General features: G+C 40.8%; 1 protein-coding gene across 2 annotated transcripts in view; it reads left to right on the top strand.

The window, feature by feature from the left end:
• The window catches only part of LOC146506235 (spermatid perinuclear RNA-binding protein-like), a 103697-nt gene that overhangs the window by 44051 nt on the left and 40528 nt on the right, over window positions 1-19118 (top strand). For both annotated transcript variants that reach the window (XM_085181163.1, XM_085181164.1), the window contains exons 3-5: window positions 5148-5377; window positions 6693-6858; window positions 12409-12553. In XM_085181163.1, coding sequence (XP_085037289.1) covers window positions 5148-5377; window positions 6693-6858; window positions 12409-12553 — 541 coding nt within the window. The remainder of the gene's footprint in view (window positions 1-5147; window positions 5378-6692; window positions 6859-12408; window positions 12554-19118) is intronic.

Here is a 19118-nt window from a genome sequence, read left to right as displayed (position 1 = left end):
TTGGCATTTTAAAACTGGATGTGATGAGCGAGTGGATCTGACTGTGATGCCACAAAGTTCAGGTTTAACTCATTTTCGAAGCCAAACGTAAGTGAACTACTGTAGTGGCTTGCCATACTTCCTTGGTTTAAGCATGCAGCTAAGATGTCCTGAGAGAGCGTTTATGTACATCTTTTTATCAATGAAGAAAGACTTCTGGATCCATATCTGTATATGTATGCTGGCTTCACAGTAAACCCGGCTGATTTTACTCTGTGAAAACCTGTTTGTGTCAGGTATCATCCTCCTGAGTGATTCCACAGTGAAAACAAAATGTTAAAGGAATTACTTCTGATTTGTATGTTAGATTTAAGTACAAGACATCCTCCGAAAAACGTTGCAATGCAATTAATTAAAGCAGTAGATTTGATTATCTTCTAATTGCAGCGCGAGGTTGAACTCCCAGCTGACTCGTAGGCCACAAACAAAAGGAAGCAGGCCGATATGAAGCCAGCCTGTGATCTAAATCGGCAGCGATGCCATGAAACTCTTAATCTTTCATGTAGATCTTGTTAATGTTTGTGTGTTATGGTTGTCGACGCTGCCCACACTTGCCGCTACACAGCCACGAATGCCCCGTGGCAGTTCAGCGAGAGATTAGCTAGGTCGTGATGAATGACCCCCGCAACTCCAGCACAAGCCCTCGAGATTCATGGCCATGAATTATTAAAGCACCGTCATAAATAACTCACCGTAATGAGGGGTGCTTACACACTGCAGGCAGGGAGAACAGGAGGAGAGAGGGGAGGACTGGAGTAGAAGAGGAAGGGATGATTGAGAGAGGTAGCAGTTTGACCTTGGACTGAAAGCCTGCCTTGATGTTCGACCGGCATACTCCGGCTTGTAAAAGCGAGCGCCGATACGCTTTGCACATCAGCCCTTTTTCCATCTACCCCTCGGAGAGATGGGCTCCATCCCTAAGCACATGCCATAAATGTTAATGTTAAGTAACAGCAGCTGAATCTAGGCCACGCACAGATTGGCAGCAGCGCAGGTTGCTTCAGGTGTAATGCTGTCGTCGTGCTGACTGTGAGGAATCTTTCTGACACCAGAAACAAGCATTTGCAGCAACAACAGGAGAAGCACCGGGAATCGAAGTATAAACGGTGTGTTCAAGTTCAAAGAAATCGATTTGGCTTTGGATTTAGTCTGCGTCCTCCAGCAGCGGCTTCAGCTTCAGCCTGCTTTCTCTGTAATTAAAAGGAGTTGGCAGTGCTTTGATGATGGTGTTTGATGAGTAACAATGATGATGATGATGATGATGATAATCCAAATTTCAACCATTAAACCAGTTTTCTGGTATTTTGGCATTGATGACCTTTAAAACTTGGCTGCTGAATATCTGCATATGTGTAATCTGTTATAATCATTGATCAAATTTGGCACTTTAGTGACATGGCCATAAAACGAGAGAGAGAATATTCTGCTGCTTTAAAAGCCTTCAGGTTTCTGGGGAGACCCTTCATACATATGCAATTGCAGACTTGGTTTTTACCCTCAGTTCAGCTTTGGTCTGGAAGAAATTTGTGTTTTAGCCCCGCCCCCCTCAACGTTGCTCTCATTGGCTGCCCCATGTAAACAAAAGGATTGAACAGCAGATGGTTGGGGCTGCTGTGTCTGAGGTGACCATCAACGTAAGACGCCTTTTGTATGGCCTGCTTTAACAACGTGCTAACCTTATTTACAATCAATATTGTATGGATGTAATAATGATGCTAAAGATACAGAGGGCTGTTAAAAAATAAAATAAAGCTTATCCAGGTCATTTTACTAGTCCTGATCATTTTGTTTTACTTGTTTGGGAAGCAGGTTGTAAATGAGTAAATAAAACTGTGTGGGTGGACCTGTCCTACATTTTATCTACTGTAAACCACATCAGCAGTTAGTTTGCTTATTAAATGCTCTATTTATGGCTTTAAAAGCAATGGACAATGAACACAAAGAGTAATGAATGCACAGAACACATTCTTAGTTTGAATCATTACTCTGTTGACAGCCTGGTGATGATCCAGATCATCAGCACTGAATAATTTCACTCATCACTGGCAGAGGAGTGAGTTAAGAGAACCTCAATTTCCAGGGTTGTTGTTGGTGAACAGATTGTTGCTCCACTAACTCAATTGTCGTGACAGAGCCTGTAGAAGCCTGTTAAAGATTCCTGTTATTCAGTAGTTATTATTACTCAGTTTTCCCTGTAAAGAAAGTAAGTTGTTATATTTTTGCAGTAATATATAACACTAAACTTTTCATATTTCCATGTATCTGTTTAAATCTCTATCCACATGTTTAAATAAATGCTGACAGCCAAGTCAGTAAAAAATCAGATATAACCAAACAGATGTTGTGTAGAAATGTAGAGTCCTACAGGACGGTTCACCTCTGCTGTCGTCAATTAAGCTTTGGCTTCTTGGTTAGGGTCTGCATGCAGTCAGCTACAGGCTTTTAGCATCATAAATCCTGCCTGTGACCACGTTAACGTGTTGCTCTTGTAGAGCTTCGACATGTTAACTGGGTTGTCACGATGCTAATTACCCAATACTAGAATATACACAGGAATATATTCAATACTTGATACATTTTTTGATATAATGGGAAAAAATTATAAAACAAAAATAAAGAGGCATTAACATAAACGATGGCACTAATTTTAATCTGTCTGATGAACTGCAAAGAAATACAGACATTGACATAATTTTAAGATGTATGTATATGACAGATTTTCGTAGGTAGCTTAAAAAAAAAAAAAAAAAAGGAAACATTTTCGGCTTTTTGACTTGGTGCTGTGTTTCTGGTGACTTGGCTCCATATTTTCATTGCTGACCAGAGCTGGTAAGGTCGACTTCACTGTTTTTGTCCAGCTGCTGCTAGACTTTTCACAGCCTCAGTCTGAGCTTTAAAGAGAAGTGTAGCAGTTTCTAGACACAAACACTTGTATTATTCTGTTCTATTAATGTTACAGACAGGTGGGACTGATAATGTTTGATGCCAACTCTCACATAAATATTATTTTATTATTAGCCATAGCTGCTAGCTGCTACCTTAATGATAAGTTAACAGATAGCATTTTTGATTTAGCACAGGTTTTATGCTAGATGGCCCTTCTTGACACAATCTTCCTGTTTATCCAAGCTTGGGACCGGCTGAGGCCGGTGATGCTAACAGTAAAGTGCACCGACCATGTTACCATTTATAAACACTGTGCTGTTAAAATGGGAGCTTTGCTGACCTCACAAAATTTCTCATAAAAGGCACGGTGCTTACCTGTCTGCAGGTGCTGTGGAGAAGTTGTGCATTAGCGGGAGAGGTGTTTAGTATTAATTAATATCTGAATAGTGACTTTTTTCCCCTTAATCTATTTTTTAAAATTGTTTTTCCTTTGTTTACGGTCACATTTTGCTTTTCCCTCCATGCAATAAGAAGTTGTTGTTGCAATAATTGTCCTTAAATATTGTACACCTCACTGTTCTTCTTATTCTAAATGACTTGAGTTTGAGTGAATGTTGCACACGTATAATTCTTTCTATCTAAGCATCCTGCTAACTGAAGAGCTTGCATAGGTAAATAACAACTAGTTTAGTGATAAGGGTAATGTGTAATGTGTGATGTTACCCAACACTGTCCATCCATGAGCTTTACATGTATACGTCCAGTGTGGCTACTTGATTATGGCAAAAATCATGTTTTGATCGCGATTACCTAAAATCGATCAGTCACAGATTGAACAATATTAGACTTACTCAACTTTGGAAAGGAAGAAAGTTGTCATCTTAATGAAGTCAGTTTCTTTGAAGTTTAGTCAAAATAAATAAATGATTGTGAACAGAAGCAAGCTTACCACAGGCTGCTAAGGAGTGAAGACACTGAGGTGTTTCTACACCAGACGAGAGACTTTATCTCTGCGGCGTGTCCTGGGTCTGCACAGGTTCACGAGTTCCCAGTAGGACATGCTTGAAATGCCTGATCTAGGAGGGATCCAAGAGGCATCATATGCTTAAGCAGGCACCCTAACCACTTCAACTGGCCTCTTTCTATGTGGAGGAGTAGTGCCTCTACTTTAAACCCCTGCTGAATGAATTAACTTCTCACCTCCTCTTAAGCTGACCCCAGAGAGGAAGCTCTTTTCTGTCGATTGTAGCCTTCTTTCAGTCACTAACCACAGCTCGTGACCATAGAGGAGGGTCAGAACAAAGATCAACCAGTAAATTGACAGCTTTGCTTTGAGCCTGGCTCTTTTCACATCAACGTTAATGCGTTTGTCGTTCCCTTTCTATACTCATCCTCCAGAAGAAGCTGCGATACTCAAACTCCTGCACTTGAGGCAACGACTTATAATCTGCACTCCACACTCTGTCAGCTGACAGCCATATTTATTGCAATCAAATATTATTCTGCAAATTATTGTAGCAGTTTTTAGCATTTTTGTTTAATCTTTCTTGTGAGATAACAACGACCGACTAAGTTTCCCAACTAGCCTGCTCACTGCCAAGTGCACTGTTTTGGCTCTCAGTAGCTTTCAGCTACCACAAGACCAGTTTGATAAAATTCATCACTCTGCGACACTGCCTGTGGAAATCTGTGTCTCTCTGTTGGCTAGGGGCTAATTTTATCCGTGATGTTTGGTGAATACAAAAAAAATGTGGATTCACAGTCAGGGAAATGGAGTCAAACATGCTCTCACAGTCGACAGAAAATCAGCAAAATATTTTGTTTTCTGCTCTGTGGTTTTGTTTTAATGGGAAACTCTTTCTGTTATTTATAACTGAGAATGTTTTAAACTGTATCTTTAAGTCTTGTTTTTCATTTTAAAACATTTTCTACTGAAAAAAGAAAAAACATTACAGCCTCTTTTCAGTCGTTGGGTCATTATGTGCTCACTGGGGTGATATTTATGCTGATTAATAACATTAGATCAACTAGACAATCTCAAAGGCCACAAGTTGTAAAGGCCACGGGTTTGAGTCCATTTAAGTCCATCAGTGAACATATTTCCTGTCTCCATGTCTTTGAATCTCACTATGACCCTCCACCTGCTCTCTCTGCATGATTCATGCCTGATGTAAGCACCAGCTGGAAAGACAGTAAAAAATTCTCTCTCTCTTTCTCTCCAGAGGTCGTTTCGGTCGTTTGCAAACGACGACCGCCACGTCATGGCCAAGCACGCCAGCATCTATCCAGCCCCTGAGGAGCTGGAGGCTGTCCAGACGCTGGTGTCTACCGTGGAGGGAGCCCTTAAGAAAGTCTCTGATTGGATGGATGACCTCAGCAAATCCTCAGGGAAGACATCCACCAATAACGAGGCCGGGGATGACACGGTGGAGGAAGATGCTGCTGAGAAAAAGTACGTCCCACGGCGAGTGCTCTATAATGTTCGTACCGTGACCGTGACTTTTATGTTAGTGCAGTATTTTACTTCAGCTCAGTTTTATAAGAACGAGTTTTCAGAGCGGAACATGACATAAATTTATGTCTTGTTCTAGTTTTTAAAGAATGTTTTTTACCTTCAGCTGTTTCCTGTGCACAGCTCGCTCCCGTTATAAAACTGTGTCGTATATCTTCATCGGGTAGTGAGGTGTGATGACTGGGCAATTAAACACGCACAGCGGTCATAAATTCACAGCATTTGGCTTGTAGCCTAAACATCCACACAGAGCTTCTATAGCAAAACACCTATATGAAGATTTAGTGCAGAGCTGGTTTTATACAAATAAAAGGGAACCAGGATGGTTAAAGAAAATCTTTGGTTTGTCATGTGATGGTGCAGGTCAGTACAGACACATGTTAGTACACACATGAACTGTTTTTCTTTGGGAGGAGGGGATCTTGAAGGAGCTTTGTGAAGTACACGTGGTACCTGCCCCTTTGCTCAGCATGTCGTTCACGATCTGCAGGACTTCTGCAAGTGACACGCACATACACAGATTGAATATATAAATACACCAAGCCTGCATTCTCTTTAATGGTCAGCAGGGGGTGACTCATCTGGTTATAAAAATACTTCTGGTTGTACTGAAGTCTATGGGAATGTTTGGCTTCCGTGTGCTTCACAGGCATTAAAAAATATAGTAAAAGTGGGAATGACCTGCATATTAAAAAAAACCCAAGCACCCAACAATATAAAAATAGGCCAAATTTAAATTGAGGGTATGCTTTCATTTTTATTTTTTTATGGAAAGAGCTGCAAATCTCTGATTGCATACTTTATACCACATATACTACACATAAAGCATTTTTTAAATGTATTTTTATTAGCCTTGAAACTAATCAAACATATAATTTCCTACTATTAGTTCTTATTTTTATATTTAAGGAACCATTAACAAAAGTTCTTGTGAATGTTTTAAACAATTTTTAAATATTTATTGGCCTAAAAAACTAGTGAAAAAACTAACCAGTGAGGAAAAATACATGAGAAATATTTGTTTTAGCTCAGTTTTGTTTAAAAGAAAAAGGATCGTTACCTTTGCAGACAGCAGAGATCGTTCACTAGATTCTTGTTCAGCATTGTTCAATGTTGCTAATCCATTTGGAATATCAGACCCTGTTGAGCAGCCCAGGGCTCGTTCTCTGGTTTCAGTGTGTGTGTGTTATCACCTCTAAACTCTCTGCATGGCTCTGGGATAATCTGACGCTGGCTGCCTTCCATCTGCCCTCAGGCTGGATGCTGCATCGGTGCTGTGTGGGGTGACGCGTGTCGGCCTGGTAGCCAAAGGGCTCCTCATCAAAGGGGACATGGACCTGGAATTGGTTCTAATGTGCAGAGAGAAACCCACCAAACTGCTGCTCTACACCATCAGCGCCAACCTCCCCCTTCAGATCCAGGTACGCTCAGGCACACCTCCACCACTGTGGTGTTCAGCACTCCGCATTTGAAATGAGCCACGCAGCTGAGGGAGGCTTTAAAAAGTGTTTACGATCCAAGCTTCAGTGGAACAACACCCACAGAGGTTGTTTGGTGACATTGAAGAACAGATGTGATGATGATGATAATGATGCTCTCATGTGGCTCAATGGGACAGTATATAAATACTGTATATAAAATGCATCAGCTGCAATGAATATCAAGCCTTTCCCTTAAAAAAGGTTTAAAGTAATTTAAAAAAGAAAAGAAAAAACAACTTCTTTATAGACAGTTGAATAAATTCAGTGCGCTTCCGAGCGAGTGCTTCAATTAATGCTTCGTATTAATTGGAAATCATGGAGACTGTTTTTCACTTTGGTCTCTCCGACCGTCATCATGTAAAATGTTAGCAATCAGGGAGTAGCTGGAGGTTTTTTGTGCCTCATTTTTTTTTTACGACCACTCGCCACACAGTTAGAGGATAGACATTTTTCCACTGTACACTAGTGACTAATGGTTGACATGCAGTGGTGACTGGTCTCTTCACAGGTGTGACTGAAGTTTTAAAATATATTCATTTGGATTTTTAAGATGATGCAGGCACTCTAATGAACCGTGGACAGTAAATGGAGAAAAGCAGAAATAAAAGTCAAGGTTTCAGACTCCGTTCAATCCAGAATCCAAATACTTTCTCTTTACTCTGACGTGTAACAAAGATAGGCGTTCAAAACTGTGTTCTAGGAAGGATTACATAGTTTTGTACCACACTTGCGTTTGGCTTGTTTATAAAAGCCTAAATTTATTAGATCATTTTCATGTTCTTAGGTTAATTCATTTTAATATTTAAAATGGGTTCTGTTATTGATATTCCAATCCACGCAAAGAAGAAATAATCATTTAATCATTGTTTAGACCTCTAATTAAGACTCCTGCAGAGCTTTAGCAGCATTTAAAGATAAATTTAAGCACAAACCAACGGAGGAGAGCTGCAGTCTGAATGGAGCACAGACTTTTATAGACATCTGTCTGGGTGACGGTGTTTCTTTTTTCTTAAACCAGATGAAAGGATTATTTTTAGTCCGTGGGAGAGGAGAGGGTACAGAGGAGATGATTTGAAGTGGATATGATATAAGGAAGTGACTGCTGCTGCTGCTGAGATCGTACTTGATTTATGTCTGCCATTCTGTTTCCTTTAGACATCCAAAGCCCAGACTCTATAGTGTAAACTCACCTCTGACCACTGGGACTTTCCCTGCTTTTGCTCATTTCACTTGAATATGATGCATCCCAACACTCTGAGAGCTCAGCGAGTTTAAGCATCCCAGCTCTGAGCTCTGTGCTCCTGAGTCGTACAAATAATTTCATCAGAAGATCGCCTCCCTACGCAGTGTTTCCCCAAGCAACTGCAGTCGCTAACAAAGCAGCAGTGTCATCCACAGAGCCTAAATTTCTTCGTCTTCCCCTCATCTCAGTTAATTACCTGCCAAAGCTGCCGTGCGTGCTTTATCATCAAGGGAGGAAACCGTTTGAAGCTCTCATTTCCTGGGCCAAACTGGGAGAGATTGGCAGGCAGTGGGGTGATTGATGGGGTCATTTCTCAGAGAGACGCGATAGAGAGAAAGCACTTGAAAACATGCCACTGAAGGTAACGGCAATCTTAAGGGTGGAATAAAAGAAAAGAGGATAGTCTGGCATGCTGGGAACCGGCTGGCAATAACAGGCGTGTAAACTCGAGATGAAAAGCTGCATGTAAACACAACTGTTTGTGCCTTTTGCCGCTTTGATGGGCCTGCTTAGTGTTTCATTGTTGAGATGTGTTTTGCCATTATTTCTTTCAGTGCCTAAAGGTCATCTTTCACATGCAATTATAAAAAGGATATATATATAATAAAAGGAATGGTTGCAAATGAGCAGAGGCTGTTCAATAATAAGGTCAGCAGGATTATTTAGTTTTAATATAATGACTCATGTACAGGTAAATTCCTGATATATATGTTCACAGCTGTTATAACCCCACTTTGCTACGTGAAGGGAGAGCAATATTCGTTAACCAGATGGCAGAAGGTTTCGTGAGCTAGTCCGAGCAGGTTTCACAGTCCACAGATAAAAGCAAACACACACAATAAAGGAAAGACACGGGAGTGCAATATGATTGGCTGCAACACAACACAAAGACACAGAGACTTGTAATAAAAGTGTAAAAGCTACAGTGGGGCAAAAAAGTATTTAGTCAGCCACCGGTTGTGCAAGTTCCCCCACTTAAAATGATGACAGAGGTCAGTAATTTGCACCAGAGGTACACTTCAACTGTGAGAGACAGAATGTGAAAAAAAAATCCATGAATTCACATGGTAGGATTTGTAAAGAATTTATTCGTAAATCAGGGTGGAAAATAAGTATTTGGTCACCTCAAACAAGGAAAATCCCTGGCTCTCACAGACCTGTAACGTCTTCTGTAAGAAGCTTTTCTGTCCCCCACTCGTTACCTGTATGAATGGCACCTGTTTGACCTCATCATCTGTATAAAAGACACCTGTCCACAGCCTCAACCAGTCAGACTCCAAACTCCGCCATGGCCAAGACCAAAGAGCTTTCGAAGGACACCAGGAAAAGAATTGTAGACCTGCACCAGACTGGGAAGAGTGAATCTACAATAGGCAAGCAGCTTGGTGTGAAAAAATCAACTGTGGGAGCAATCATCAGAAAATGGAAGACATACAAGACCACTGATAATCTCCCTCGATCTGGGGCTCCACGCAAGATCTCATCCCGTGGGGTCAAAATGATCATGAGAACGGTGAGCAAAGATCCCAGAACCACACGGGGGGACCTGGTGAATGACCTGCAGAGAGCTGGGACCAAAGTAACAAAGGTCACCATCAGTAACACACTACAACGGCAGGGAATCAAATCCCGCAGTGCCAGACGTGTTCCGCTGCTGAAGCCAGTGCATGTCCAGGCCCGTCTGAAGTTTGCCAGAGAGCACATGGATGATACAGCAGAGGATTGGGAGAATGTCATGTGGTCAGATGAAACCAAAGTAGAACTTTTTGGTATAAACTCAACTCGTCGTGTTTGGAGGAAGAAGAATACTGAGTTGCATCCCAAGAACACCATACCTACTGTGAAGCATGGGGGTGGAAACATCATGCTATGGGGCTGTTTTTCTGCCAAGGGGACAGGACGACTGATCCGTGTTAAGGACAGAATGAATGGGGCCAAGTATCGTGAGATTTTGAGCCAAAACCTCCTTCCATCAGTGAGAACTTTGAAGATGAAACGAGGCTGGGTCTTCCAACATGACAATGATCCAAAACACACCGCCCGGGCAACAAAGGAGCGGCTCCGTAAGAAGCATTTGAAAGTCCTGGAGTGGCCTAGCCAGTCTCCAGACCTCAACCCCATAGAAAATCTGTGGCGGGAGTTGAAAGTCCGTGTTGCTCGGCGACAGCCCCAAAACATCACTGCTCTTGAGAAGATCTGCATGGAGGAATGGGCCAAAATACCAGCTACTGTGTGTGCAAACCTGGTAAAGACCTATAGTAAACGTTTGACCTCTGTTATTGCCAACAAAGGTTATGTTACAAAGTATTGAGTTGTATTTTTGTTATTGACCAAATACTTATTTTCCACCCTGATTTACGAATAAATTCTTTACAAATCCTACCATGTGAATTCATGGATTTTTTTTTCACATTCTGTCTCTCACAGTTGAAGTGTACCTCTGGTGCAAATTACTGACCTCTGTCATCATTTTAAGTGGGGGAACTTGCACAATCGGTGGCTGACTAAATACTTTTTTGCCCCACTGTACCAGAGGAAAAAAAATTAAATCCTTAGGTCACTGACCTGACTGACTGATATCTAACAGCTTGGTGTTTGTAGAAAAATTAGTAACAGTTAGTACCTCACCCAGCTTTCTGCCTTAAACAGAGAAACATGAGCAGCTTACTGAAACTGAAACCTCGCTGGGAGAAAACCCACAATACGCAAACCTTTCTATTGATGCCTGCTATTTTTGTAAAGGAATTAAGTAATTTTAATCCAGTACCAAACAACAAAGAGGAATGGGGCAGACCACTCGCTGGACCAATCAAAGGCGGAACACATGACGGGACACATGAGGAAGACGTGGGAAATGAACAGGTCTGCACAGACTAATCAGAATAAAAAACAGTTAAATTACACAAGCAGGGAGGAGTGGAGTGACCTGGGGCCTTAACAAAAACACTAATCCCACCAATACGCCAGAGGTCATGTGACACTCACCGATGGGGCGTTCTGAGTTTCTCTTTTTAACACAGTAATTTTTTTTAATTCGCTCATAATTCATACATATTTTTCTTGCTTGTAATCACTGTAAACCCAACACTTCATGAAAATGTTCAAATTCCTACCAGGAAATAGACTGTTTATTCAAAATGTTTATTGTCTCAAACATTTGCTTCTGAATAAAATGTGATGCTCACTTTGTAAATAATGGACTCCATTAGGATAAAAATACAGCCACTGTCTTGTCACGTCCAACTAGGAGTAGGGAAAAAGTCAAACTCTAAATCTTTAATGTAAAGGAGGCAGGGGTCATACACAGGACAGCAAACAGCAAGACAAATATTCCATGAAATGGAACAAAAGGTCATACACGAGGGAAAATGAAAAACAAGAGGAACTACAGAAACCAGCTAGAAAGCCTGAGCCAAAAAACAAGACCATCTGGCGAGTGGAAGGTGAAAGCGGTGAGTTATATATACTGAGGTGACTGATTGAACACAGGTAGGCAAATTATACAGAGCTGGTACTAACAAGGGCGGAGAAGATAATCACAAACTGACAGTGTAAATAGACCAGGAAGTGTAACATAATAGAGGAAATTACTTTGAAAAAAATCACAAAACATGCTGGAGATTCTTTTAGGAAGCGAATGAAAAAAGAAAACTGATGATTTCAAAATCAAATTAAAGCAAAAGTATAGAGCATCACCTCTTTTCTTGTCCACTGATACTTTTTAACTGCGCATGACCAAAGCCGACTCAAGCAGTAATTGAGCTCAGACTACAAGCTGAAAAACAGAAAGCTGAAAGCTCCTGGGAGGAAAAACTCTGGGATCTTGAGACAGCTGTGTGACATGAAGGACTGGGGAAAAAAACACCAACCAAACTGAGATTTTCCAAAAATGGTAATGAGCTGTTGCATTCAACAGATTAGGAATAACATAAATGTATGAGCAACTTCATCAAATTCAGTGCTTTTTAAAACCCAGCATGTGGCCGCTGCTTTGAGTGTCTTCACATGGCTGAGACTTCTCATAAAACAAGAGAAAATACGAATAGCTCTGTAAAAAATAAGTATGTCCGTTCATATTTTACGACTTATTTTCTTAATTTAACAATAAAATCTGACCATTAGTTCCCTGAGCTTGAGGTAAAACAGTCTCCAAATAGGTAGAGCAGTGATGCCTCGTTACAAACAGCAGGAGTCGGTGCTACAACTGTGATTCGATTTTTAATTAATCGTGCAGTTTTGCTTTGCAGACAATGACCGACGACAAATACGAGGTGCGGTCGTGCGTGCCCGAGGCGGCCATCCAGGTCTGCACCACCAAAGACCCCCATCTCACGCTGAAGATCACCCTCTCCTCTTTAGCCATGAGGGACGAGCAGAGCGCCACGGAAGAAGGTATTGACTCCTCCTCCATTCCCCTTCCACCCCCTCCCTCCACCCACCTTCATCTGTGCCTCCTGTTTCGGCAGGATGCCTCACCTGTTTTTATCTGACCTTTTTATGACTACAGAAGGCTGAAAGGGAAGGAAGAGGGGAGGGATGTGAAGGTAAACCTGAGCTTAAACTAAAAGACAGTCTGGGGAAAACTGGAGGATGATACAGCAAGAGGTCTGAAAGCTGAGAGGCAAACGGGGAGAAAAAAGGAGAAGGGATGATATGGATCTGGGTCAAGTGTGGTGGAAATAGCCGAGGAGAGATGATTTCCACTGGGAATGTTTGGCTTGGATTGACGAAAAAAGATATTTCCGCCTTTGGTGTCCTTTTGTATCATCCTGCATTCCTGCAACTCTGATAAGAAAAGAGTCAGCCTTCTTTTTAAGATATATTTTAAACAACTCTGGCTGTACAAGTGAACCAATATGTGTCACCAAACAGATATTTCATCTCGTGTAACCAGCTGTGGAAAAAATAAAAAAAATAAAATCTCATTTCAGGTGACCAAATTTGATGGGAAACGTGCTCAAGAGCCGCCGGCGTTTGCCATCAGCGGTTTCATTGTTTGTTCTCGGCCCACAGATGGGAAGGAAATTAAAAATGAATGATAGGCGAGCTGGGACTGAAGAGCTGCCATTACAGAAGCGCGAGTCCCTTAGTGGTTCTCACTCACAGTGGGAAAGATTGAGCCTTCACAAAAAAGGTAAAAAAAAAAAAAAATGGATTGTGCCAAACAGGAGAGAGGCAGAGCACAGCCGAGCTCAGGGCAACAAGGCAGGGAAAACAGTTTTTCTTCAGCTTCAGCATCCTGTCAGGACTCACAAGGACACAGTTTCTTTTGTTTCATTTCAGTGTGAAATGAAACACACTGACATAGTATACTGTTTTCATACACTTCAGCAGAATTTAAATGAAATATTCTAAATAGACTCAGGTGAACCACAGAGTAGCTCCCTGAAGAAACACTTCATTTAAACACCTCTTTTTTTTCATGCTTGGTTTAAGAATTTCTATTTAACGAGATATTATCCTGAGATATTAGGATTCTGTTTAGCAGGTGTGTCTCTGGTTAACCTAGCATGTTTTCACATAGTTGGATATTTAGATATAGCACTGTTAAACTACTGAATACATAAAGAACATCTTTTAGCCTGTCCCCAAGGTTGGTTTAAACAGCTGAAACCAAACCGTCAAGTCCAAAAAGGTAACCCGCAACACTGTGAGCTGGTGTCGGAACTCAGCTGAAGCTTGTTTGTTACATAAAAAGACAGCACTCTGCAGCACCAATGCATCACTCTGAGTGTTTTCGTGCACTGGGCCGTCTGCTGTCAGTCAGCTCATTGCATAATCTCGGAGTCAGCGTTTGGAGTCTCCCAGTTACTCTTTCAGAGCTGTGACAAGTAGGAATCCGAGCAAGAGGCTCAACGAAAAGAGAAACAAAATGCATTTAAACCAACACAGGACAACAATGGTGTGTGCAAGGCAGTCGTTTCATTAATTCAAGTAGTCAGTGGATGTGTGTTACTGTAAGTGATGGGTGGGTTTGTGGAAAGTGCGGACACAAAAGCAGGTTTATATCGGGGAGGGTGAGTAGATATGAGGCTGGATGGCCCAGTTCTCACCCACAGCTAAAAGCTACAGTAAATAAAAGAAACAGTGACATTACTCCATCAGCATTACTACACTCAGTGTTTTGGCTGCAATTTCAGTCTTTTTACAACACATGTACTTGCTAATTATTGTCATATAGCAAGCTAATAATGTAACTTCCAGTAACCACAACTGAAGTACAGGTTTCTTAAACAGGTTGTTCCAAAATGTCTTCATAGACAGCTGAATGACACGAAATCCAGACAGATGTGGTATAAAACCAGCTGTTATGGAGTGGGAAGCTACACCCTGAGAGCCTCTTGGCTGAGAAGTGAAATGTCTTCATGAAACTTAAAGTCCAGTTGCTTTCTTTTTGAGCTCCTTAGAAGACCAGAGGTTACTGAATTCTGACTTCGCTGGCCATTTAAACTGGTAGTCTTTGGATAACTTTTGGAGGCAGCTTCAATTGGCCATTAGAGGAAATGTAGTCTTTGTGACTTGACCGTTGGCTTCATTTGTCAGGTCCAGAGGCTGCAGCTTGGACCCACCTCCAAGACTGTGAGAAGGCTGTCACAATGCCATGTGATGTGAAAAGTTTTCAGTCTTCACTTGGAAGTACATCAGTGAAAACAGAGGACTCCTGCATCTCCTCCCTGGCATCTGTACACATTCAAAGAGTGCTTTGCCAGTTTATTGAATGAATCTAAGGATTGAAGCTGTTGATTGTTAAGCGACCAGCAGGATTATTTGTTTTATTTGTTTTTGCTACATGCAGAGTAAAATTTGGATCCAACCAATAGAATTTGGAACAAGTAGATCTTTAAAAAATGGGAGAAAAATTACACATTTTAAGCAAGAATTTCTCATTTTATTCAAATGTGAGGAGTTGGACCACCCAGGAGGAAGTTTCCTCTGCAGAAAAATAAACAGCAATTGTGAAAATTGCAAAGATTTGAGTATCCTACTAAGTTAGTACTCAGCAGTCCCTCTATGGCAGTTTGCAAATGCTTTTTATAGATAGGTAATAGTCTTTTTATTCTGTTCTCACTTTTAAACCCTCTTTCTCCAGATTACTTTAAGTTCTCACTGCAGATGTTCAGCTCAAATGGCTGAGGGCAAATTCTGAACGCTCCAGCTTATGTTTCTTATAGTAGCTAAAAGTGGCTTTTGATGTCTTCTTTGGCTTTTTCTGCTGTTGCTGAAGTAATCTTTTCAGTTTCATTTTCTTGACTGACTGCTGGACATCAATGCAATTGAAATTTAGCGCAATCCATCCTTCCCTCCATCATTGTAATGTTTCTGTGCCACTAGCTGTTACACAAACCCAAAGCAGAATATTTCCACCCCAGTGCTAAAAAGTCAGCAGTTGATTCTTTCCATCAAGCACTGACTCCTTTTTTCCAAATGTACGTTTGGTGATTGTGGCCAAATGGCTCTATTAATGTCATTTGTTTCAGTAGTTTGCAGACTATAGATATTGACTAGTTAATTTTGTGATGAGCTGGCTCTGAGCAGCTTTGTATCTGTGCCCAGCAGACATGCAATTTTATCTAGTTTTATTTAGTTTCAGAAAGTGGAAACTGTGGAGGCACATTTTTGACTCTTCTTGCATCATCAGCCCTGCGTCAGTTTAGACTTAACAAGTTCATGAAGTTCTGTGACAAGCATGCCAGAACTGAGTTTTGTCTGTAGACAGAAACACATGCATGAGTGTTTAAATGTCTGCAATATAACATGAGATTTAAATTTTGTGCTACATTGTGCAGGTTAATAAACATTCGCTAACTGTGTAATTCCTTTTAAATTTGACCACATTTATTGTAGAACATTGGTTCTTACGTCACCTGTGGCATCAATCTGTGGTTAGTTACTGAAAGATGATGTTTACAAATACCAGCTGCTGAAGGTGGTCTGATCTCAGCTTTAGAGAAAGGACAAAGAGCTCAGAGTAGAGATTTGGGTATATCTAACTACATGTAGATCTAACTTCCACCCTCAAGAAGAGCTGGTGGAGTCAGAGAGAGTCTGAGCCTCTGGGCTTGTGATCTGGATGCCAATAGGAGGCAGAAAATATAGATGGATGGTTGAAATAGATGGATGCATCCAAAGCATAAAAATGGTATTTAGGACGACCATAGAGTTTAACGTTTCCAAATACTTTGCAAACCTGAAATTACATCTGATTAAGGCTGTTTCCACACAGACAGTTCAGGAGAATCAGGTCTGGAGAGTTTACACAGTTGGCAGGACATGACACCCACTTTCTAGCTGTGAATTCACTGAAATATTAGCAGCATTTTTCAGCACAAACTGAACTTACACAGACTTTAAAATAGAGAGCTGGCAGGTTAAACATGAGCTGCGCAGGGCATTTGTATTCGCACATGCAGCTCTCATGGTTGTTGCCTAGAAAAGTTGTGTCACAGTCAAGTCCTGATAAGCAGTAGAACATGGATCATAATACAAATGAATAATTGATTTGCTATGAAGGTCGTGAAACCACTGAAAGCGTCACTTGTTTTAAAAAAAGTTAAACAGATAACAATTAGAGGTGGGAATCACCATACATCCCTCGATACGATATTATCACAATACTTAACGCACGATACGATATTATTGCAATATTTTAAAATATTTTGCGATATTCAGATTCTGTACATAAAGGTAAACTTTATCAATATTCATTTTATCTAATATCAAAGTCTCACACTCAGTCTTTGTCTCATTTCAGTTTTATTGTTGACAAACTGAACGGTTTGTATTACAGTCTAGTCCAACTTAACTGAACAACCATCTGGTACAATTATAGCTATTCTGAACTATGCAGTTTATGAAAACTATGCAGCCCCTTCAGCAACTGAAGAATTTGAAAGTAAATTAAAACAAAATAGAATTTTACATTAAATAAAAAAGTTTTAAACTTGATTAAAATAAAACATGTTTATTGCTGCCAAAAAAAAAGTTAAACACATTTGGACAGTGAAGGAATGTCAGGATTCTTGCTCAGAAAAATGAGCTGATCAACATGCTCTGAAGTCAGAGCATCGATTTCTGCTGTCCCTGTATCGATACATTATTAGCAAACAAAATATCACGATACTACACAGTATCGATTTTTCCCCCACCCCTAATAACAATGCAAAATTGCTAAACCATCACTTGTAGAGGTTTGATTAATAAACAGTAGGGTTTTTAAATTCTTTGATTGAAACAGATTGTCTACTTTAACACTCCATACATCACCACTGATGTGTACCAGTGCATTTTATTGAAAAATCTGAGCAATTAATTACTTAACTGCAGTTTTCAGGCTTTGAAAAAGCCATCTGGTGGGTTGAATAGAACCCTTTGGTAGGCTGAGAATGGCCCCGGGACACATGTTTGACACACACTGTTTATTTCATTCTCTCTTTTTAAATAATGAGGTTACCAATGGGGTGTTTCTTCTTTCTTTGCCAAGTAAAGGTGGTATCAAATCAAAATCAAGTTTAGTTCTAACTTCAGCTGTTTCTGGGTTTTTGTTTTTTACACATGTTAAAATAGGTTTTTATCAGTAATAAAATGCCAGCCAAACTCAACCCTATCTGTGCTACCTTGCAGGGTCTCTGAGGGTCTTTTTTCTGGTGACTGACCCCTGACAGTCTAAGTGGTTCCCTGGCTTTTATCGTGTGCCTCCTGTAGCTGGCCGCTGCTCACTGACTCTTGGTTTTGTTGCCATAGCTCCGCAGGTCGCCTCGCTGCGTGGATTGGCACATCTCTGCGGCCCCGCTGCTGACGAGGCATCCCCCACACCCAACAGCAGGAAACCCCGGGTACAAGGGGCTTCCCCAACAACCAAACCAAACCAACCCACTCTCACTCTCTGCCTCAGACATGCTCCTCTACCCCCCTCCTTCTTCTCCCACCCCTTCCTCTGTTAACTGGACTTCTCACTGGGTCACCATGAAATTCTGGTCCATGTCTACTGATAGAGCACACACACCAAAAGGACAAAATGACTACATTACCCAGCAGCCCACATCCACACCTGTGCTCCCTTTGCTTTAATTACTGGGGCTGACCTCTGTCTGTTGATCAGTTGTTATTGGCTCAGAGTGACATCCCATAATTTCATGTTGGAAAAATTGTGTTAATTGAATTACTCTGATGTCCCGGTCACTAATCGAAATTCCCCTAAGCTAATGATGTCGGGGAGAATTTAGTGGGAGTTGTCCGTATTTGTATGTGGTGTTGACCTCTGACTGATGGTTCCTTCATGGCCTGCCTCTGGGAAATGATTTTCACCGCTCACTGTTTCACACACATACTCCTTATTTTTCATTCATGATTAAATCTACGTGTGTTTTTAGCTCTCTGCTGTAGTGAAGCTTTGAGTTTGTTGCCAGGATAATTCACTTTTTAATGACTGGCCACCTGGTCCATCTAAATCTGGTTGTTGCTGTCATTTAGATGTAATTTAATTTGTAGGTGGCGCTCGGCAGTCCTGTGAACTCAATTACAGGCAGTCATCTTTAAATGAAAGCTAATCAGAATAATTAAAACAAATGCCAAACCATGAGACAAGCTAATGCCTCTAGCAGCTTCTTGTAGGTCTTAATTTTAAAATTTAACTCTGGTTAATTATCAAAATTTATCATTGGTTTAGGTTTATATTCAGTACACAGGATTAAAAAGAAGTTCAGTGTTGATGATGAATGATGGTTTAACCCCTGCAGTTTGTATCAAACTGACTTACAGACAAAGCGAAGAGCAGAGACAAAGCTACACGTGTTAGATAAGAATGAACTGTTTAGTTGATTAAACAACACAAAATTGATTTTATGTCAGTCAGATTTTGAAAATACAAACACTCACTTTTTTCAGCTTCTCGGATCAGATAACTGCTAGTTGTCCAAACGTTTTTGGGTTTTGTGTTGTTAGACAAAAAATATAAAGA

Source organism: Neolamprologus multifasciatus, chromosome 12 (assembly GCF_963576455.1).
Source record: "Neolamprologus multifasciatus chromosome 12, fNeoMul1.2, whole genome shotgun sequence".
Lineage (NCBI taxonomy): Eukaryota > Metazoa > Chordata > Actinopteri > Cichliformes > Cichlidae > Neolamprologus > Neolamprologus multifasciatus.
This window is presented reverse-complemented; position numbering and strand designations above follow the sequence as displayed.